Genomic DNA, 19,642 nt, shown 5'->3' on the forward strand with positions numbered 1-19,642 from the left:
TGCATTGTTTTGTTTCAGTTTGCTGCAATTCTTTACATAGCAGCAGTATCATAAAAACACTGTACACTAATACACTCATTTCAAAATGCAGAATTATGTGAAACGCTTTAAAAAGCAGAATCCCACATGAAGTCCTGCACTGATTTCCAAGCAGTTCCCAACAGTCAGAAAAACTATTTCAGCATTCATTTTAAAAGTCTGATTGTTTAAAGATGATACAACTGCATGACAGTAGATTCAAACAACGAAGTACATCGATAAGCACAGCTGAACTTTACAACTTTCTTCTGCAATAACTCTGTGAACTTCAGTCACAAACCTGTAACAAACAAATTATCTGGATTTCCAAAATAGACGTTGCTTTGGAAATGTAAGAAATGAATCAAAGATAAATAAAAGTTGTGGTTTTCCAAAAAGCTCCTTTCCCAGATACTCAAATGCCCAGCTGAATATTGTAGCTCCAACTGGGAATGAAATGCAAAAAGGAAGCAGCGCCAGCCAAAAATGAGGTATTCTCTGTCAAAAGGGAAAATGAATGTCTTTGACGTTGATCATAATTCTTTTCCTGTTGACTGTCATGTCAAATCTTTCCCGGAATAATGACTTACAGTAGGTCTAATGTCAGTCATTCTTAAGCTCTTGCTTCCTTAAGCCACTGTTTAAACAACCACGAGGTGTTAGAAAATGACTGTTTATTGGCTGACAATGTTGAAAAAATCAGACTCCAGACCGTAGAGTTTGCAAATGTTTTACTAAAATACCGTAAGCGCGTAATGCAGAGCAACAGTTTAGAGCAATAATTTAAGACAGTTTAGAGCAATAATAATAATAACAGTTATTAATAATAACAATAATTATTAATAATATTAATAACAGTTTAGAGCAATAATTTAAAGGTGTATGTTTGGTGGCCCTGCTAGGCAGGGGGGTTGGAACTACATGATCCTTGAGGTCCCTTCCAACCCGGGTAATTCTGTGATTCTGTGATTCTGTAACAGACAATTTTTTGAATCCTCACCTTTCAGAGGTGGAAATATTTTATGTTCTCTTTACCATCCCAGCAAGAGAATACCAGAGAGTGTTTATTTACCTAGTCCTTCTTTATTAAACCTCAGTTAAGCCCTTGCAACCCCAGAACGAGACTCACTTCTCTACTTTCCTCCTGCAGGCCGTAAGATCCCGTTAACGTAATCACCACTTTACTAATTCAGGAGTAAGTGCTCTGTTTATTAGGACACTATATAAAGAAGAAAGGCCAAAAAAGGAACCTTTGGGACATAACCATCTTTTTATCTGCTCTTACAATGCTTACGATAGCACTGCATGCAGTTGCATGCAACAGGAATCCTGGCAGGTACAAATATAAAAGCCTGTCAGGGTTATAGCTCGGTAGATACTTTGACTTCACATGGAGAAAAGAACACCATAGATTATCTTCCTTTTGTCTTGTGAGCATTAATAGCTTGTATCTTTTGCAGGACAGCCATTCAGGAGGAAGAATTTTAAGTCAGTGTTGGTGATGCAGCCTAAATAAATCACAGAGCTCAGAATTCAGAACATTACATACGATGTGATCACTTCCATTAAATAAATTTCTAATTCTCCACATGGCCACTTGTGTAAATGCAGTTGACACAATACAGAGCTTTTTGTTTGAGCTATGAGGTAATGCCAATAATATTGTTTACTGGAGAGAGAACTACTACACTGAAATGGAAAATATTTGAGCAACTCCGTAAAACTTCACTTGCTAGAAGAGTCCCCAAGCTGTAGTGAAAATAATTTGCACATCTTCTTCACCCGCTTGCAAAGAGAAGCCAAATACTGCCTTGTTATTAGACAAATTGTTTTCCTATCTTGGTGAACCCAACCAACTTCAATTTTTGCTCCCTCTCCTGTTAATGCAAACTTGTCTAAGTTGTTTCTGGTAGAGATAAATAATATAAAAATGCTGTTCAGAGGAAATCAGAGTAGATTATTATTTAAGTATTGTACTGTAAGAACTCCTCTTCAGCCTTCTGAGTACATGTAGTCCACTTGGAGGCAAAGAGAAAACTAAATCTGAGATTTTCAGTAGGTAGATTCTCTTGTGGGTAGATACTAGAAGACTTTAGAAAACCAGAAGCATAGTGGAAGCATAGCTTTAAGCCTCAAAGTACAGACATGCATCACCACTTTCTTTGGGCTTAGATCCCTAACTGTAGCTAACTCCATATTCTATCTCTACAATTCAAAATCACTATTGAATCACTAGCAGAATTTTGTCCAGCAGCTCCCTCCAAACTACCCAAAACACAACTAAATGAGGAAGGTAACTTTCCTCAGCTATTGCAGCCTGGTGGATTCAGGGAACAGTGCAGGTGTGGTTACATTTAGCACTACATCGCATCCCTGGAATGCACATTAGAATACCTTGGTATGGTGAAGAATACAGTCTTTTTTCATTATCCTTTATGTTCTGGGACTGTGGTATTACCTGCATAACAGGTATAACCTTGAACTATCATCTGGAACTAGAAATGTTCACTTCTTCCGCACCTCAGATTTATTTATAAAAGGTATTCTGCCTGGTGGCTATTACTGTGTCCTAACTTCAGTGGAAAACATTTTATGGACAGATTAGCAAGTCTGAAAATAATCACCACCAGCAAATTCCAACCTTCAGTGCCACAGAAGAAGGTGACAGTGCAAAAAAAAAAAGACCTGCTGCCCTATAATGGTGAGCTGGTTGACTTAAAAATATGGTTTTGAGTTAAAGTGGAAAACTGACCTACACCTTAATTAAGCCTTCACACATGAATACTTGCTGAACCAAATGCATAAATATATGCATAATTCCAAAGAATTTTAACTGAAGAATTTATACACAAGCTAATATCCTAAATGTAACCATGCTTCTAAAGTTACTCATTGATTTACCTTCAACCATCACACTTCCTCCAGCCATCAATCTATTTGAAGGTTTTAAAAATCTCTTCTGCTACAACTGAGAAAATCTCAGAGGGCGCTCCTTTTGACACAGCAGTAACAATTTGCAATATTTTAAAGTACTGGCATTTCTACATCTTTCCTTCATTGTGCTTTTTACCTTGTGAATTCATTCTGTGAAAGTTTTCCAAACTGGACTTTGCTCCTGATCTGTGAATATGATCCTCACATCAACACTATTGTACCCCTTGCCCTTTCTGATTTGGGCAGTAAAGGATTACCCTGGCTTAAGTAATATTAGATGGAGTCAGCACTAGGATTAACTTCACCCCTCAGAAATTTGTGTTGTCCTAAGTGAAGCTACCAGTGCAAAATGCTTTTTCTTTTCCATAGCTTTAAAAATAATCTTAGCAATGGTCAAGATCAAAAGGGTATGCCTTTACCAATATCTGAGCCTCCTGTTGCTTGAGAGCCTTTCCTGTAGATCTCCATTACACAAATGGTACATTAGTGGTGGTTTAGAGGCAGTATTTATCACATTAATTGCATAAGACACAGCCTATTTGTTTTTTCTTCTTATGAGAACATTAAACTGCTTCTCCTGTGTATACTTCTTTCTCCCACATTGACCTTTACTTAGATGTTCAGCTATATCTAGAGCTTTCTAAACACAAATAAAAAAATTCTCCAGTATTGGATAATGAGCAGCTATCAGCGGAATGAAAACAGAAGCTGAAGTAACAGTCAAGAGTTAATACTTTTAATCAAAGAACTAGACAGACTAAAATAATGTAATTAAAATAATTCAGAGAGTAAGGAATACTCTGCATCCATGGCACACCTTTTTCTTGATAGAGCCCAATGTTACTTTAATGCAGTTAGCTATACAAGGTTGCAACCAAGCACTTGTAAGCCCAGCAATAAATTGAATTTTGCTTCACTTCACTGATTTCATTTTCCTAAAACAATACCATTATACTTACTTCTTTAGTAAGAAGTTACAATTATATGTGTCCTTTAATTTGAATCTCAATTACTACGTAAGCAGTCTTGATAAGTTATATCCAGAAAATATTTTGGCAATGGGAGTAGCAAGAAATATGATAGAGATATTTCACCAAACTTCTGCTCCTCTCACAATTACAAAAGTTATTTTGGAAGAAACAGGTTTCCCCTAAAAACAATTATAAATGACATTTCTTTACATTGATTTGGATACTTCTACATTTATTGATTTATTTTAATTACTAGCCATTCAGCAATAGTTTTTTGTCATAATGTTTTACAAGACACTAAACTGCAAAACTAGAATGGTTCTTATATGTCTTCTCTGGTACAGACGATACTTCAATCTGAAATCATCATGATTTAGTAATCACTTTACTTTGATAGGACACTTACAGAGTTTTTTCTGTTTCTTCTGAACAATTGAGTTTTGGAATTGTGTTGACCCACTCTACCAAAGAATAACAAAGTACAAGAGAAATTCATGCTCTCCAGATAAAAAAGTGTTAGAATGGTTGTAGTATCTGAGAATTAGAGACACTTCAGAAATGTCACTGACGAGGAAATCCTTAAAACATTAAAAACTGTTCAGCAGGGAAACTCAAAGTGCTTAATTAAACAGCAGCTATCTGAAAGAATGATACATCATACAGAGCCAAATAACACTTGTAGCATGTGAAAACGGGACAGTGAGGGATTAGTAATTAAATGGAAAGGGGTTGCAATCTCCAGTAAACAGGAAGAAATTCAAATCCTCTCAATCTCACAAAATAAATATAATCCTGATGCAGTTTTTTTGCAAGTGCATCTGGGATTCTCTCTCTCTGCCTTCACATGAAAAGATCAAACTATTTGAAATCTCTAAAGAAAATGCAACATGCTACTCTTGTGTCAGAAACATACATTCTTTCTCTTCCCTCTACAAACAAAAGCAACAAAGTTGGGATTGTAAGCAGTAATAGAAATTTGATGAGTGAAACTGCTTACCCTTGCAACAACATGAGTAAAAGAATAAGAAAATAAGCTCATGGGGTAATCTAGAAGAAGCAGTTAAGGTAGAGTTAGAAACAACAGAAACAATACTGTCTGTTTCAACTCCTATAATCTGAAGCTGTTGGCCTACCCCTTTCTCCAGAGCAGATGACGAGCAGCTTCTACATAAAAATTTCTCTTTATGGCAAAGCTTTTCTAAGTTCCAAGAAGTGAAAGAATAGTTATAGAAACAGAGAGACTTCTAAAATCTATTCATGATTTAAAAGCCTTGCCAAAAGAAGTATAGCAAAGACAGAAAGCTAGAGACAACACGCCTACAGAAATCTACCTTTGCCTGGATTTATGTGAAGCAAAGGGTTTAGGGAGACTGGAAACACACCTGGTGACATGATGGGTCCTCCTAGCATTTGACTGTAAATACAATTTTGGGGAAGTTTTAAAATATATTTTTAATATGCTTTGATATCATAATTGTCTTTAAATTTAGTTTCTTTTTTCAAAACAGCTGAAAATATTTAGTTTGCAGATGTTCCACTACTGTTTCATGTCAAGAGGTGTATGAAGGCACTGCTTTCTATTTTTCCTGTTTACATTTTGTGAATTTCTCACACACACTAAATATGCTGTATATTAAAAAAAACAGAGATATATTCATCCAGGGAAAAAAATGGAGCTGACGAAAAACCTCCAGATTCACTTAAAACCACACCTTAAGTTTGAGATGTGTGATCAGTAAATGCAGTTTACTTAAGGAATTTGAAAACTGATTCTATCACTTATTTCCCCATCTATTTTTTTTTAACCAAAAATGCATCCTGTATGTCTTTTAAAAAGCCGTTCCTTGACCTTGTGCAGAGCTGTTCTGCCTATGCGTGTTTGTCATTTCTCAAAATGTGATAAAACACCTGGCAACAGTTGTCCTAATTAATAGCCCACTACCAAAATGTAGGCATTGCTACACTCCATCTACCCAGAAGCACATTTTTTGAGTAAATGTGTTAGTCAAGATCACAGATGTGACACTGTGCTTTAACTTGGCTGATACCTTTTATCTCTTTCCCTGCAATTGAAAACCCAAGGTGTTAACATAAGACTCTACTATAATTAATTCATCATAAAACAAACAACTCTTAAGAAGAGAGTGTGCCACAGCAAAAAGCACAATACAGGGAAGCTACATAGGGATGCTTGACTGAAAATTTGAAAAAATGGTGGTGGAATCAGTTTGCTGTAGTTAATGTACATGATTAAATGCAACGTTGAAGAATTACTGGTGAAGACCAGTAGAAGTTTACTCAACCCAAATTGGCAGCAGAGCACTGTATGAGACAATTATAGAAGAAATGACAGAAAACTACAACTATGTCCTTTTCACTCAGCACAAAGGGGCTAAACGTGATTGCAACCCTTAAGTACAGTTGTATATACAGTAGAGTCCCCACCAATACCCACATGAAGATCTGATACTTCCCTTATACAGGGACATATTACAAATCACATACATTATGCTTATGATGTCTGTAATCTATAACAGGAGCTTAAAGCAATTACACCAAAAACTTGGTGCACTACGCTCTGAAAATACCATCCTGAAATAAGGTAAATTGCTGGCTTTCATAGCAACCTAATGGGGTCACCAGGAAAGCATACCATAACAATTTTGATCTTTGATTCAAACCTCATGCCATGTAGAGCTGATCTTTACTTCCATTGAATTTTAATTTTCATATAACTGAAAGGACATTTGGTTGTCTAGAGGGCAAAGAAATTGGCAGGACACATACATGATCTCACTAGCAGTATGTGAACTGTAACAATGTAATACCACTTATGCAAGGAAGATAATACTTCTTATCCATAACTCAAAGCATATTGGCACATAATTCAATTTTAAATGCAATTTTGGAAGTCATAGCAACAGTAAAATATAATTCAACATTTCTGAACAAATAGAAGGAACTGGGAGATACTTAATTTCCTTGACTCACAACACCTTTCTGACCAACAAGCAGATTCAAGTGAAAAGAAAAGAAAAGAAAAAAAAAATAAATCCAATTTAGAATACAAGAAGAAAACCAAGATTAACAGAATTAAAATTAAGCAAAAAGTAAATAAGGCATGCAAGGAATAAATGAATTAGTAAACATGAATTTCACTAGAGAATATGTAATGGTGTAATAACTATTTTGGAAAGCAAAAATTCTCAGAGGTAAGGATAAGGCCTATCTTTGAGGCACAGAATCACCAGTTTGCAGTACTCAGATCTTTATAGGACATTTCTGTTGTCTCACACAGTCAAATGGGACTGCCCAATTTAACTCCCTCAAAGCAACATATGAGTAATTAGGACCTTTCTCTGACACTTGAGCATCTTACTAGAAGTACACCCATCATCACAGAGAGAAGAGAATGGCAGTAGTAGAGACCATAGTTCAGTGATTCCACACATCCTGGTAATTTAAGACCAAGTCTTTCTTTGTATATGTTGCACCTTCAAATTAAACAAGGTCTTTAAATAAAGACTGATGGATGAAAGCATCCAAAGCCAGAATAAAAACTTGGTATTCCTGGCAAACCAGACTGATAAAGCTTACTAGGTCATGGACAAGATTTGCAGATAAGTGGTTGAAATGTTTGCATGAGTCATTTTAAAAGAGATGTGCACAAGCTGTAGAATTTACCTCCTATTGATTTTATAGAGCTCCTGACATTTGTTTTGGGCTTATTTTTAATGAACACAATCTTGAAAACATTCACTTTGCAGCAGTAACATTTTCTGTTGTTAACAATAAAAGTCTCATTACTCACCTGAAGAACATCTCCAAGGTCAGCAGTGCTGATATCAGGGTCTTCAGTGGTATTAAAAGGAACAGGATTAATTCTTACGAGAGTGAGCACTCTGGGTTCAGGATATCTCCATAACATCATTCCTGGACTATCCTCAGTTTCGTTGTAAAATACAACTTCATAGGCACCAGGCAGTTTCTGTGCTTCTGTCAAATGAAATAAAGGTATAATCTGTCATATAATTTCTTAAAAGAAACACGTTCTTTCACAAGAGCAAAGCAGTTAAATATAAACCCCTCAGGATCGAAAGGAGAGAATGTAAAAATGCAATTTTTCTGACTTTTAAAAGATTACAGTTTAAATGGAAAGAAATCAACAAACAGTTTTTGGTTTTTTTGATCGTTCTAGCAGATGGCTTTTCAACTGCTTAAAAAGAAAAAAAAAAGAATTCTTTGCAAGAGGTGAGATATCTTTAATAGGATACTCCTGTATTTATTATGTAATTTAAAAAGGAGAGTAATAATATTCTTACCTGCATCTTGTATATACTGGAACAGGCCTGTTCTCAGATCATCTGAGGAATGCTCCGTTTTTGAGGCCTGATTCCTTTCCATAGCGAAAGTAGTGTGATGCCTCTGTTCAGACATAAATGCCTCTGCACTGCCAGTTTTAGTAAGGTATTCCCAAACAAGCTCCTGGAGAAGAACTAAACAGTTCAAATGCTCCTGACCCCAGAAAACCTTTACAGGAAAACAACAACAACAACAACAAAAAAAGACAGAAAATGATTACTTGCAGTTTTTTCTGAAGGAAAAAGAAAAGAAAGAGAAAAAAAGAACATTATATTGCTTTCAGCCTACTCTGGTCTTAATTGCTCACATGTATCCTAAATAAATGTGAAAATAAAGAAGAGGAACAACCAGAAACCTGTACGAAATAATTTTGGCAAATTTCTTCTCATCATTCTGAAAGAAGTATTAATTCCTGACCCCTACAACTGAGACAGTTGCTGGAGAGGGGCACAGATCTGCAAAGCAATACACAAACACACACAGCCGAGTGCAGTGCATACTGCGAGAACTACTCACCACTCTTCCAATTTAAAATAGGACCAAAAAAAGTTAAAGATTTGGAGTTTAAATTGACCAAAGAGCAGAGTGGAATTCTGGAACATGTTAGAAACTGAAGAAGCAACACAGCAAAATGAACAGAAAGACACATCCGAGATCATCTCAAGCAAACGCTGACTACATGCGGAATGTAAATAGGATGTGCTGCAAGTTCTGAGAGTGCAGCCTGAAGTTTAATAAAACCCACAGAAATTAAAAAATATATACATCTATGCAAAGCCAAAATTCAAAATGAAGAAGATTCATATGCTGTGTAGCAAAAGGCAAGGAGACATTCCTTTCTCAGCACTGCAAATCAGCGCTGCTTTTCTTAAATCCACCTCCAGTCTGGAAGGATCACGCTATGTCCTTTAGTCATCATGCAGAAGCAGGCCCAGGAGAAACAGGGAAATGGGGGAGCAACTTTAAATGGCAATTAATAAAAAAATTTAGAATCAATGTGGGAGCACCAGACAGCAACTTAGAAGACAATAGTAAGGTCAGGAGGAGAGCAAACAAGTCAAGCCTGCACATAACGAGCAGTGCAAATGTTGCCGGTAGGGAACAGCCATTATCGAACACGAAAAAAACAAAATGAGAAGACTCTTAAAGTTACTGCAATACAGCTGTCAAGAAGGATGCATTTTCTTCCTCTGCGCCTATGTGTAAGACCATGCAACAAACCAAGACCACCTGCAAACAGCTGCAGCCATACGAGAGTGGAACAGGCAGAGCCCCACGGGTATGCCTGAGCCCAGCGCACCTCTGCTGCAATGCTCAGAGCTGCTTTGAGTTCAGGTGCCACCTCAGAGGAGCTTCGTCACCCCCTGTGGGAGCCCAGTGGCCTCAGGTCTCTGCAGATGGTGGGGAGAGGAATGCTTTTTTCCCCTCAGCTTTATTCATGTTATTTTTAAGGCAGCTGGAACTTCAGAGCAGAGAAGTCCTAATACAGGAGCAGTAATACTAATAACTAATACCCCTAATTTGCTACTAAGGCACCAAATTCACATCAGCTCTCTCTGCTCTAATGCAAATTAACAGGAGTAGAATATATGTAGATCAGGTAAAATTCATTCAAAACAGAGCAGCTGATGCTTTTGTCAGCAATCTCCAATCTATTCTGCTACACTAAATGTTTTCCTTTTTTTTTTCTAGAAAACCTAAATACTTCAGAACACAGCCTAATAATAACTGGCCTTCTCAGATTGATAGATATTTTTAAGGTCTTTGTCAAAAAGCAAGCAAGCAAACAAACAAACAAACAAACAAAAAACCACCAAATTTTGAAAAAGAAAAACAAAAACCCACAAACACCACAACATCCTTCCAGTAACAACACGCAGAGGTGGTCACCCAACCTGTGAACAACATATCAAAAAGAAGCAGAAAAACAAACTCACTTTATTCATTATACTATTTATACTAAATTTGTATTACTCAATTATCCCCATTCCATCTGCTGTGGTTTTACAAACTTCTGATGTTGACTCTGGGAAAAGGTCTAATTATACAACTAAATGTCAAGATTTCCTTTTTGTGTTTTATATGCTCGATTTATACATTTATTTTAAAACATTTGGTGTGTATAGATACTACAATAAAAATAATTAAAACAAGACATGACTTAAAGCCCACTTGTTTAAGTCCCACAGAATCTATGTTTCCTTTCAAGAACTCCCATGCTTCTTGGACTGGTTTCAAGTTATGGGCACTTCCAAAAGAGAGAGGACAGCATGGAAAACTGAGTCTTAATTACTACAAACAACGGTTTATAATTGCTCCCCTGAGAAATCTGTGTCAGTTTAAAAAGAAAGGATATGCATTTCATAAGATTACCCCGAGGCATTACAGACACATAGCTCACGGACGGACAAACACATACATCAGAACAGGGTCCTTAATATTAAGTGTTAGTAATTTGATCCAGTACTTTAGAGGAACACACACATACAGCCACAATGCATAGCTTAAGCAGTATATGAAAAAAAACAAAAGAAAAAAAAACAAGACAAGAACATAAAACACTGTACACAATTTTACAATCCTCAGTTTTACATGAAAGAAGACTTATTTTAAAGGGTAAAAATTAAAAAAAACAAAAACAAAAACAAATCAACAACTCAAACCAACCAATCAGAAACACCCAACGAAACGAGCTCCTGTTATCTGCAAAGCTTTACGGGCTCCTATGCAATTTATTTGTAAAATCTCTATCACTCAAAGCCAGTAAAGTTCAATATCAGATGCGTAAACATCTCATACAGACCTGCAGCAGTCCTCCTCTCAAATCAATGTACATTTTTGGAATAGATTGCTCTGGGCCAGGATCACCGCTGTGCTTACACCACTTGGCTTCCACTGTAACCGAGCAGCAAAAAGGGCCGACCAGAGACCTGGTTCTTTCCTTGAGACTTGTTTTGAGCAGGAAGTCTTTTATGTCCAGGACAAAACTCGATCCGTGGATTCCTGAAAAGAGACACAGAGACTTCATCCTGCTGGTAGTTAAGTCTCCCCAAATTTTTGTGATCGTTGTCTGGATTCGCTTTAGGTTGAGACTGTGAGTGTGCACCAGTTAGAAGCTTCTCACACAAGCAGGCCCACTGCATCCATGGAATTATTTGTGTGGACAACTGCTCCCCGGTCCAAGGAAGAGAATTGCAGTTGGACAAGAAAATGTGGGACTTTTTTTTTTCAGCTTGTTCTTCCAGCATTATTGCATATACTTTATGCATTGTTGCAGTTATGGAGCAGGTATGTTTCAAGCACATTCCTTACAAAGGACTATTCGCCAAAACATTATGACTTGTTACATGTGTGAGTATTTTAAGTTTTATGAGAAGAGACATTTTTTTCATTAAACTATGACATTTTTTTCAAAAGAGTGTCCTAAGAACAAGAACAGCTGCTTCACTTGATTATATTTTAACCCGATAGGAAATACCTATTTTGAATGATTCTCTTTGCTTTAGTTCAGGTTACTTATAAAGTATTGCTTTGGTAGACTTTGGAGTTCTTAGCGGGAGAATAAAGGTAATGTTTGAATTCAAATAATTCAAAGCAATTACCGTAACTCAAAATATATAACATGTGTTTACCTAAAAACAATCTAAACTTTTCACATCATAACCATCTGCAGTTTACACAGCTTTATACAACATAAAAAAAAGACAATGGCAGGTTAGATTTGTGATAGACCTTATGTCCTCACATTAAAGACAAACATTTTCAGGAAAGAAACACCCAGAATTTTCACATTTTTTCTTGTGAATTTAAATTACTGCAATCACAATTTAATAAAACAAACCATACTTAGTAACTCTTTAATACTTAAATACATTTGCATGAGAAGTACTGCTAAGGTTGGGTTAATTTTTTTCTTCTGGTGCTTGGAGGTGAATATTGAATACTGCCATACTTCATAGTGCCCATGGCTTGCTTTTCTAAAGAAACTCAATACTTACAAAAGGCCAATGATTGAAAAACACCTAATGCTTACATACAGTTATGTCACAGGACAGTTCCATTTAATATTTTCATACATTTGCTGGTAGAAAAGACCCCCAAAATAATTCAAAACTCTTTTTTGAATACATACAGTAAAATCTCTCCAATGAATCTTTGAGAATCCAGAGGAAAACATCTGTATCCTGGCTGATATGATTCCATAATACCAAGACATGCTTTATACAATGGAAGGAAATACACTATGTTTCTTATTTTTTTCCTATTTCTCCAGCATCCACTAAGAACGTGGTTCACGTTCCCAATAGCTCAATGGCACTGAATTGTACTCAACTTGGGTAGACATCACTAGTGACAAGAGTAAGTGCTGAGTTGTCTGAGGTTTAGTAAGAGTGAACACTTGCCTCATGCCAATCAAACAAGACTGTTGTCATGAACTGTAAATGGGTGACACCAATGGGTTTTTCAGGCAGGCTTCTGAGTGCCTGGGCCTTATCTGTAACAGGCTTACATGTCAGAAACTGTTCAGAGGGTTTTTTATTGTAGCAAACTCCAGTGATAATCAAGAACGCAAACATCAGAACTCCATGATGCCTCTCCTTTTCATCTGACTTTGGACTTTATTCTGCAAAACTGCTGAACCTATCAGCCTCACATACTGTCTTACACCAAGGTAAAGGTGTTTTTATGGAACTGCTGTGCTCAGTCTGATTATTTTTAGAGGCATTACAGTATGAAGCTTTGGTTTTAAAAAAGAATTAATTCTCAGCAACTATTGCACAATTCTGCAATATATAGAAATGTTCTATACTTTTACTGGAGTACATGCCAAGTTGCAGAAATAATAAAAGGGAAAAAGGAATGCCAGAATACAAGAGGTTTTATTTATGTTTTCTTTCACTGGGATTACACTTGGAAGGATTATGTTTTGCAGGCTTCTGCAGTCATCTCCATGAAGTACAAAGAAAACACAATACTCAACAGCTTAACTAAAAAACTGAGCATTCAGCACATAATCCTGCTGCTTCAGAGCATTTCTCAAACACTATATAAACCACTGAGAAATGAAGATGCGATTAAGAAGTTAGTAAATTCTAATACAATAATAACTAATACTCATCACAAATACCTCCACAGCCTGAGTTCTACAAATTTCAGGTAAAGCTCACAGACCCAGTGAAAGATTTCTTTTCTCACTTGGATAGTGTTGTTCTTCACAGCAGTTTTACCTACCTGGACTGTGGAGAACAAAGTGAATCTTACTATAGAATTTTCTGGGCTCTTATTGAAAAAAAATAATAAATAAATAGAATCACAAAATCACCAAGGTTGGAAAAGACCTCCAAGATCATCCAGTCCAAATGTCCAGCAATCAACAATATCTCCCCACTAAACCATGTCCCTTAGTACAACATCTAAATAGTTCTTGAACACTTCCAGTGAAAGTGACTGAAGCACCACCCTGGGCAGCCCGTTCCAGTGCTTGACCACTCTTTCAGAGAAGAGCATTTATTTTCCTAATAAATAAAATAAATAAATGAACGCAAAAAGCATTGAGATGAGTTTGCACAAAGTAACGTCCTGATGAAGTTTAAAGAATACAGATGAAGACTGATGTGGATACACAACCCTTAAGAAGCAATAGCAAACAAAGAAATCTTTGGGTGTAGGGAAAGCTTCCATGGTGTACCACCAACCAGGACAGAAATCTGAGAAGGATGATGTAAGAAAAGAAATAATCTCACATCCTAGGGGAAGGGAGTGAAGAAATATCAGTATGTGCTGGAACGAAGCTTATTTTAGCATTGCTAAATGTCATTCTGAAACTCAAAGTATAGGCTCAGTGAGTGAAGTTGCTTTCCTAAGACTGAAACAATCATCTCAAAAAGGCAAAGATGCAAAATATTTCTCCTGCTTTTTCCCTCCCAAGCACTGTTTACAGTCAGACCTTCTATGTGTCTCTCACAAACTTCTATTGTAGAACTGTAACTTCAGTTTAAACAGATTAAATCAAAGACTCCATTTGAAGTGAACTTGCGATGGCATCACACAGAAGTCATATATCTTCATAAACGATTGTTGTGATATGTAGAAGTTAACTTGCTCTGTTTGGATTATTGCTCATGAACACCAACATACTTTTCAGTACGTGCAATAATTTACTTCTAGAAACAAATAGTTTCATGACTCTTAATATACTCCTACAAGAGACTAATAAATATGAAGCACTTGCTTTAGACACTGTTTAAAGAATGCTGCAAACCCTCCATTGTCAGGCCCCACCCTGACCCACAGCAGCACCTCAAGATGCTGCCATTCTAACTGAGCAAAGCACAGCTTCTGTTGGGCTTCTCTCTGATTCAGTACAGCTTACTTTGTAATGACATGCACTCAAAAGGTATATCCAGATATTTTTATATAGCTGGAAATTATGCAGAAGGGTCTGAAAAAAAACCTGTCACTTGCTAGAAATCACCTTGCACAGAAATTAAGGTCATCAGAGGAGAATAATGAAGAAAATTTACTAAACGATAAAATTTGGTTTGATATTGACAGCCTTCTTTGTCAGTCAGTAAAGACTTAATTTATGCTAATATAAAGATTCTGCATAGAATTTGAGTGCCGCAATATAAACACATTGGAGTTACCATCAGCGAGAGGCACCACGTTAAACTGCCCTCTGTGTAAATCTCTTTGGATGCACGCACAGAAACCCAGAGCAGCCCGTTTAAATGGATACACCGAATACACTGAAACAACCACGGCTTACAGTAACAATCTCACAGCCCTTGGGCAACAAAAAGTGCTTAGAATGTACTCTATTATTTTTCCCGGTTCACAGACAAAGGCAGAGAAGGTGTTTAGATATTAACTACGAGCATTTAATTTTACATTTTGAATTGCTGATATTTGAATCGACTCCAAATAAAACAAGCATAAATGCAGGAGGACTTTTTTTCTTTTGTAATGCACTGCACTGCTCTTCCTTGGGTAGCTGTAAATCCTGTTTGGTTCACAGCACTGCCACCTAATACAACACAGAGCATTATTTTAATTGGAAATTTCTACATGGGAAAAGAGTTTTAAGAAAAAGGAATCACGTGTAATAAATAGAACAAACTGCACTGGACTGTGGACAAGCGATATTTTGAAAAGCCTTTTGGAAAACAAAATCTCATGACTGGGAAGAAAATTGCTTGTCCTGATTCGAGTCAGCTCAGGAGTAACACCATGACTGAGTCTGATCCAGTGGTGCGGATTCAGACCAGGAGAGGTGCATGTGTCCCATGGGGTCTGCACCAACACGGAACCATGGTACTCTCCATGGCTGGCAGAGACAGCATCCGGCTCCTGAAGGGTAATGAGCAAGCAGCTCTCCGTAGTACCTTCTACTTTAATGTCACACATTACAAAGGTAATGATCTGTGATATTTGCTTTGGGACATTCATTCTTCACATTTGCAATTAGTAGCTATTTTGCAATTTCTGCAGATACTAAGGCAGCTATGATTACATAAGCAGATGTCTATTAGATATGATTACCCCCATGAATTATTTTCCTCTTTAGAAAACTTGAGATACTCCACCTATTGAGTAGTTGTGCTACAGTTCCATTGCTTTGCTGATAGGTACCCTCTAAGAAGTGTCTGCTGACAAAAAATAGGCTAACAAAGCTATGAAAACAATTACAAGGGGAATACTGCAGTCAATTTAAGAAACAGCTAATTCAGTTAATCCTGGAAACAGTAGTAGCAAACAAACAGTGAGACATGTAGTAAAGGACAATTTTCCAGGAGAGATTTAGTTAATAATCCACTGACCGCACTGGATTTCTCATTAGTGTCGAGCTGAATCTTATGATAGTTCACTCTCCCCATGAGAACAGTATTTACACATTACTAATTAACTATTCTTTAGTGAAAAGAGAGTTGTCCAGCGTTACATATGGACACATATGGGCTCTGTAAAAACACGAGATGTGTAACACACGGTAAACAGAAAGTAATGATCTTAAACAGGCCAAACCCTTGAATTCGTCACTAATAAATGTCCCCCTGCATTCAGCAGTCCTGGCTGCTGGGAGCCTGTTTTCTTCAAATACTTCAAACACTAAAATCCAGGAACATTTATTATTTTAATCCATTACAGGCAGTGCTTGATTTAACTTTATTGGTTGTGGTGGTGGTGGTGGTTATAGTGGGGGTAAAGCTATGTTCTTTTACACATCATTTCAAAAGGGCTTAATTATATTTTATAGCTCAAGCCAGGAATCCTGCTTGTTTTGTGTCTAACAAGGTTCAAATGGAGTTCAGGTCAGTGATGAATCAGAAGAGAAGTCAAAGATGGTTATCTATCTGAAATGAGCTCATCTCCCTTAAAGAATAACTGGGCAGGTACATCATGCTCATTACACTACTGAATACTAAATAGCTGAAAAATCTCAATTCACTTGTTGATCTGGTAGTTTTGGATTATGTGATATCTGGTCAGAGAGGGTGTGCTAATCTAAAGGGACTTTCAGTTTTGTTCAAGGCTGCTTTTGGTATACAATAATTTTAATATACGTGTAAAGCGCTGCACTGTCCTATCTTACTCCAATTAAGTGAAGAAAAATGAATAATGGTGACAATGAAAACAGTGTTCATTTCATATTTGTTGAGCCAGCTTTCAGAAATGAAAGCTATACCAGCATGAGCAATGCTTAGTTCTTGTCTCGTGAATATTTTATCTTTAGATATAATTAGTTCTTAGAAAAGTGACTAAACATTCTTACTACTGCTTTACAGATGGACATAGAGAGGTTTTTCAATTAAAAAATGTGCCAGCACAGCCACTAAAACGACCTCACCAGTATGTCAGATGAAGGTGATCTTGCCGGACACTACTTTCCTCTTGCATCGGTTTTCAGACACATCAGTGCCCTGACTCAACTCATAACAGCTGCAGGAATAACTGAGCCAGCACGAGGCCAAGTGTGGAAATGCACAGCCAGTCACCTGGAGTTCCTATGGAACTGCTCCCTTTCTCTGGGTCAGAAGCTGGTGATCTCATCCCATTAAAAATACTCTTGTCACAGAAAAAGAAGAAACGTGCTGCCAGCATGCCTGCAATTCGAACAACCTCATGAGCTGGCCCTTAAGACCAAACAGTAACGACTGACTGCTGCTTTCTGTACCGCACACTGCAAAACGTCCCACAAAAAGTCCTCTGGATTGAGCTGAAGTAATGGCACAAAGTACCAAAAGTAAAAATAAAAACCTCACTATTTATGATCTGTATTTCTTAGAGAATTCTGCAGAACTAAGTACTGCGAAAATAACCTACTGCTGCTACAGAAAGCACTGGGATCCATGTAACAAAAGAAATCCCTGCCTCAAAAATATGCAATCACTTTCACAATAAAAGCAGAAGAGAGCACAGGATCAATCACGTATGTTCTAAATTGATTTTCAGTTGGAGTTTACCATGTAAAGATATTTCAACCATAAATGCAGTTCCACAACAGCAGCACTTCAATCAACAACCCACAACTAATTTTCTTGGTTTTTTCCTCCTCCTTTTCCCCAAGTGAACATGCTGGTTCCTCAGTAGCAATTCTGAACCCTGTTATGAAGTACCAGTAGGGAATCTGACCAGGATTAATAGTGGTACTCAGTCCTGGGATTAGGTGGTGTCTTGTTTCATGGATTTTAGGCCATCTGTTCTTCCCTCCTACATTATACTTCTGCAGAACTATAAATGCACCTCCACCTCAGGGACTATAGAAAGGAATTAGAATTCTTCTGCTTTTCATTATCACAAGATTCAGTAACTCATTTCATTGTCAAGATAATCCCCTTTTACTCTTTCTTTTGCGCTTGCAGGCTATGCCAAAATGACAAATAAAATCCCAGATGTTAGAGACCTGATGAGGTCTCCACCTTTTCTTGAGTGTTGGGTTTAAGCTACTTGGGACACGGTGTCAAATCTGACAGGACCCTGATGCCCACACCCAATATTCATTAAGGTTTGTTAGTGATTTGTATAGCTGTCTACAAGCCGCACTTCCACCTCAATCCTCAGTGGCCATTTAAATATTTAGTTTGTCCTCTGACTTTTACTGACAAAGAATTAATTTCCTATTGTTCAAGTGTTGGAAAGAGTTTATATTTCTTTCTAAAAGTAACAAAGGTCTTCTGGGTGTTGTAAATGGCTTGTTACTGCTGCATATTATTTTAGGTAGTCATATCTAATTTAATGTTTTATTTCCCCATGGGCTAACTTGCATATCTGCAGCATCCAAAGGCTATGACAACGCCTTAGCAGAGTTTTCTCAAGAGGGCCAGTTAACCCCAAAATGAAGTCTGGTCTTTGTTCTCCACCAATTAATAGCACCTATTATTTTTTAATATTTCAGAAAAATATCTTAAGTATGTAATTTCTTCTATGCTTAGCAAAAAAAAAAAAAAAAATAAATACTTGTAATTATCATATGTTCAACTTGCATTTACTTTTCCTCCTTCTTTATATGCTAAAGTAAATATATCTGCACATGGGACAAAGGGCTGGGGAACTCTACGATCTTTGGAGCTCTTAATGTACACAGCTCCCTAACTTCAGGCACTGCACAGCAAGGCTTCACTCTGTGTCCAGACTGAGCGTATTTAGGCTCCTCCGAGAGCTGCAGCTTCTTGCTGTCTGGGGAGAGTACAGTTATTCAGTTCTCTCATTTATCTGCTCTGCTAGCAGGTAGGTAGTGCTAATTTCAACACCAAACCTAAACTAACAGGAAGTCATATGTGTACAATTGCTTTGTTTACTAGTTTTTATTACTAAAAGTGATTTGGACTTAAACAGTGTGTGACTTTCTATAGTGAGCTACAGAGCTCGAGCGAGATCCCAAGCAATTGCAAAGCTGCAACCCTTCAGAACTGCAGCCACTTTCCAGAAGAAGCCACATCCCTCAGAGGACAAAAATCACTGAACCAGGTCTAACAACAGTTTTCAAACTTTAGGTTTTCATAAGCAGTACAAACAAGCTGTCAAAAGCAAACTAAATGTTTGTTACTTGCTTGTATGTAATGGGCACAAGTTTTAACTTGCAACTCTAAGCCACAAAACCTAAAATGACTACAATTAATTATGTTACTTAACACCGATATGACTTAAGCTCTTGCCCTTAATGGTACCAGAAAAAAACTTATACCTTTCGGCTTTTCCAAAGTAAAATTAATAACGTTTTTTGGGGAAAGGGATTTTTTCCCCCCAGTACACTGCATGACATTGTACAATAGTAATACTTTGCTAAAACCTAAATATTCAGGATAATAACAGAGGTAAGCATAAGTATTCTAGCAGAAATACTTACTACATTGTTA

The 19,642-nt window shown here is 37.1% G+C and overlaps 1 protein-coding gene across 11 annotated transcripts in view; it reads right to left on the reverse strand.

Annotated features, from left to right (window-relative positions):
* The window catches only part of VPS13B (vacuolar protein sorting 13 homolog B), a 394,840-nt gene that overhangs the window by 70,889 nt on the left and 304,309 nt on the right, over positions 1-19,642 (reverse strand). For all 11 annotated transcript variants that reach the window (XR_014942476.1, XM_015856027.3, XM_015856030.3 and 8 more), the window contains 3 exons: positions 11,089-11,288; positions 8,246-8,453; positions 7,735-7,919 (listed from right to left, as the gene is read on the reverse strand). Coding sequence is in view for 10 of the 11 variants with exons in the window: in XM_015856027.3 (XP_015711513.2) it covers positions 7,735-7,919; positions 8,246-8,453; positions 11,089-11,288 (593 nt within the window). In the remaining variant the exon portion in view is untranslated. The remainder of the gene's footprint in view (positions 1-7,734; positions 7,920-8,245; positions 8,454-11,088; positions 11,289-19,642) is intronic.

Source organism: Coturnix japonica, chromosome 2, assembly GCF_054131305.1.
Source record: "Coturnix japonica strain WE chromosome 2, WE-NBRP24, whole genome shotgun sequence".
NCBI lineage: Eukaryota > Metazoa > Chordata > Aves > Galliformes > Phasianidae > Coturnix > Coturnix japonica.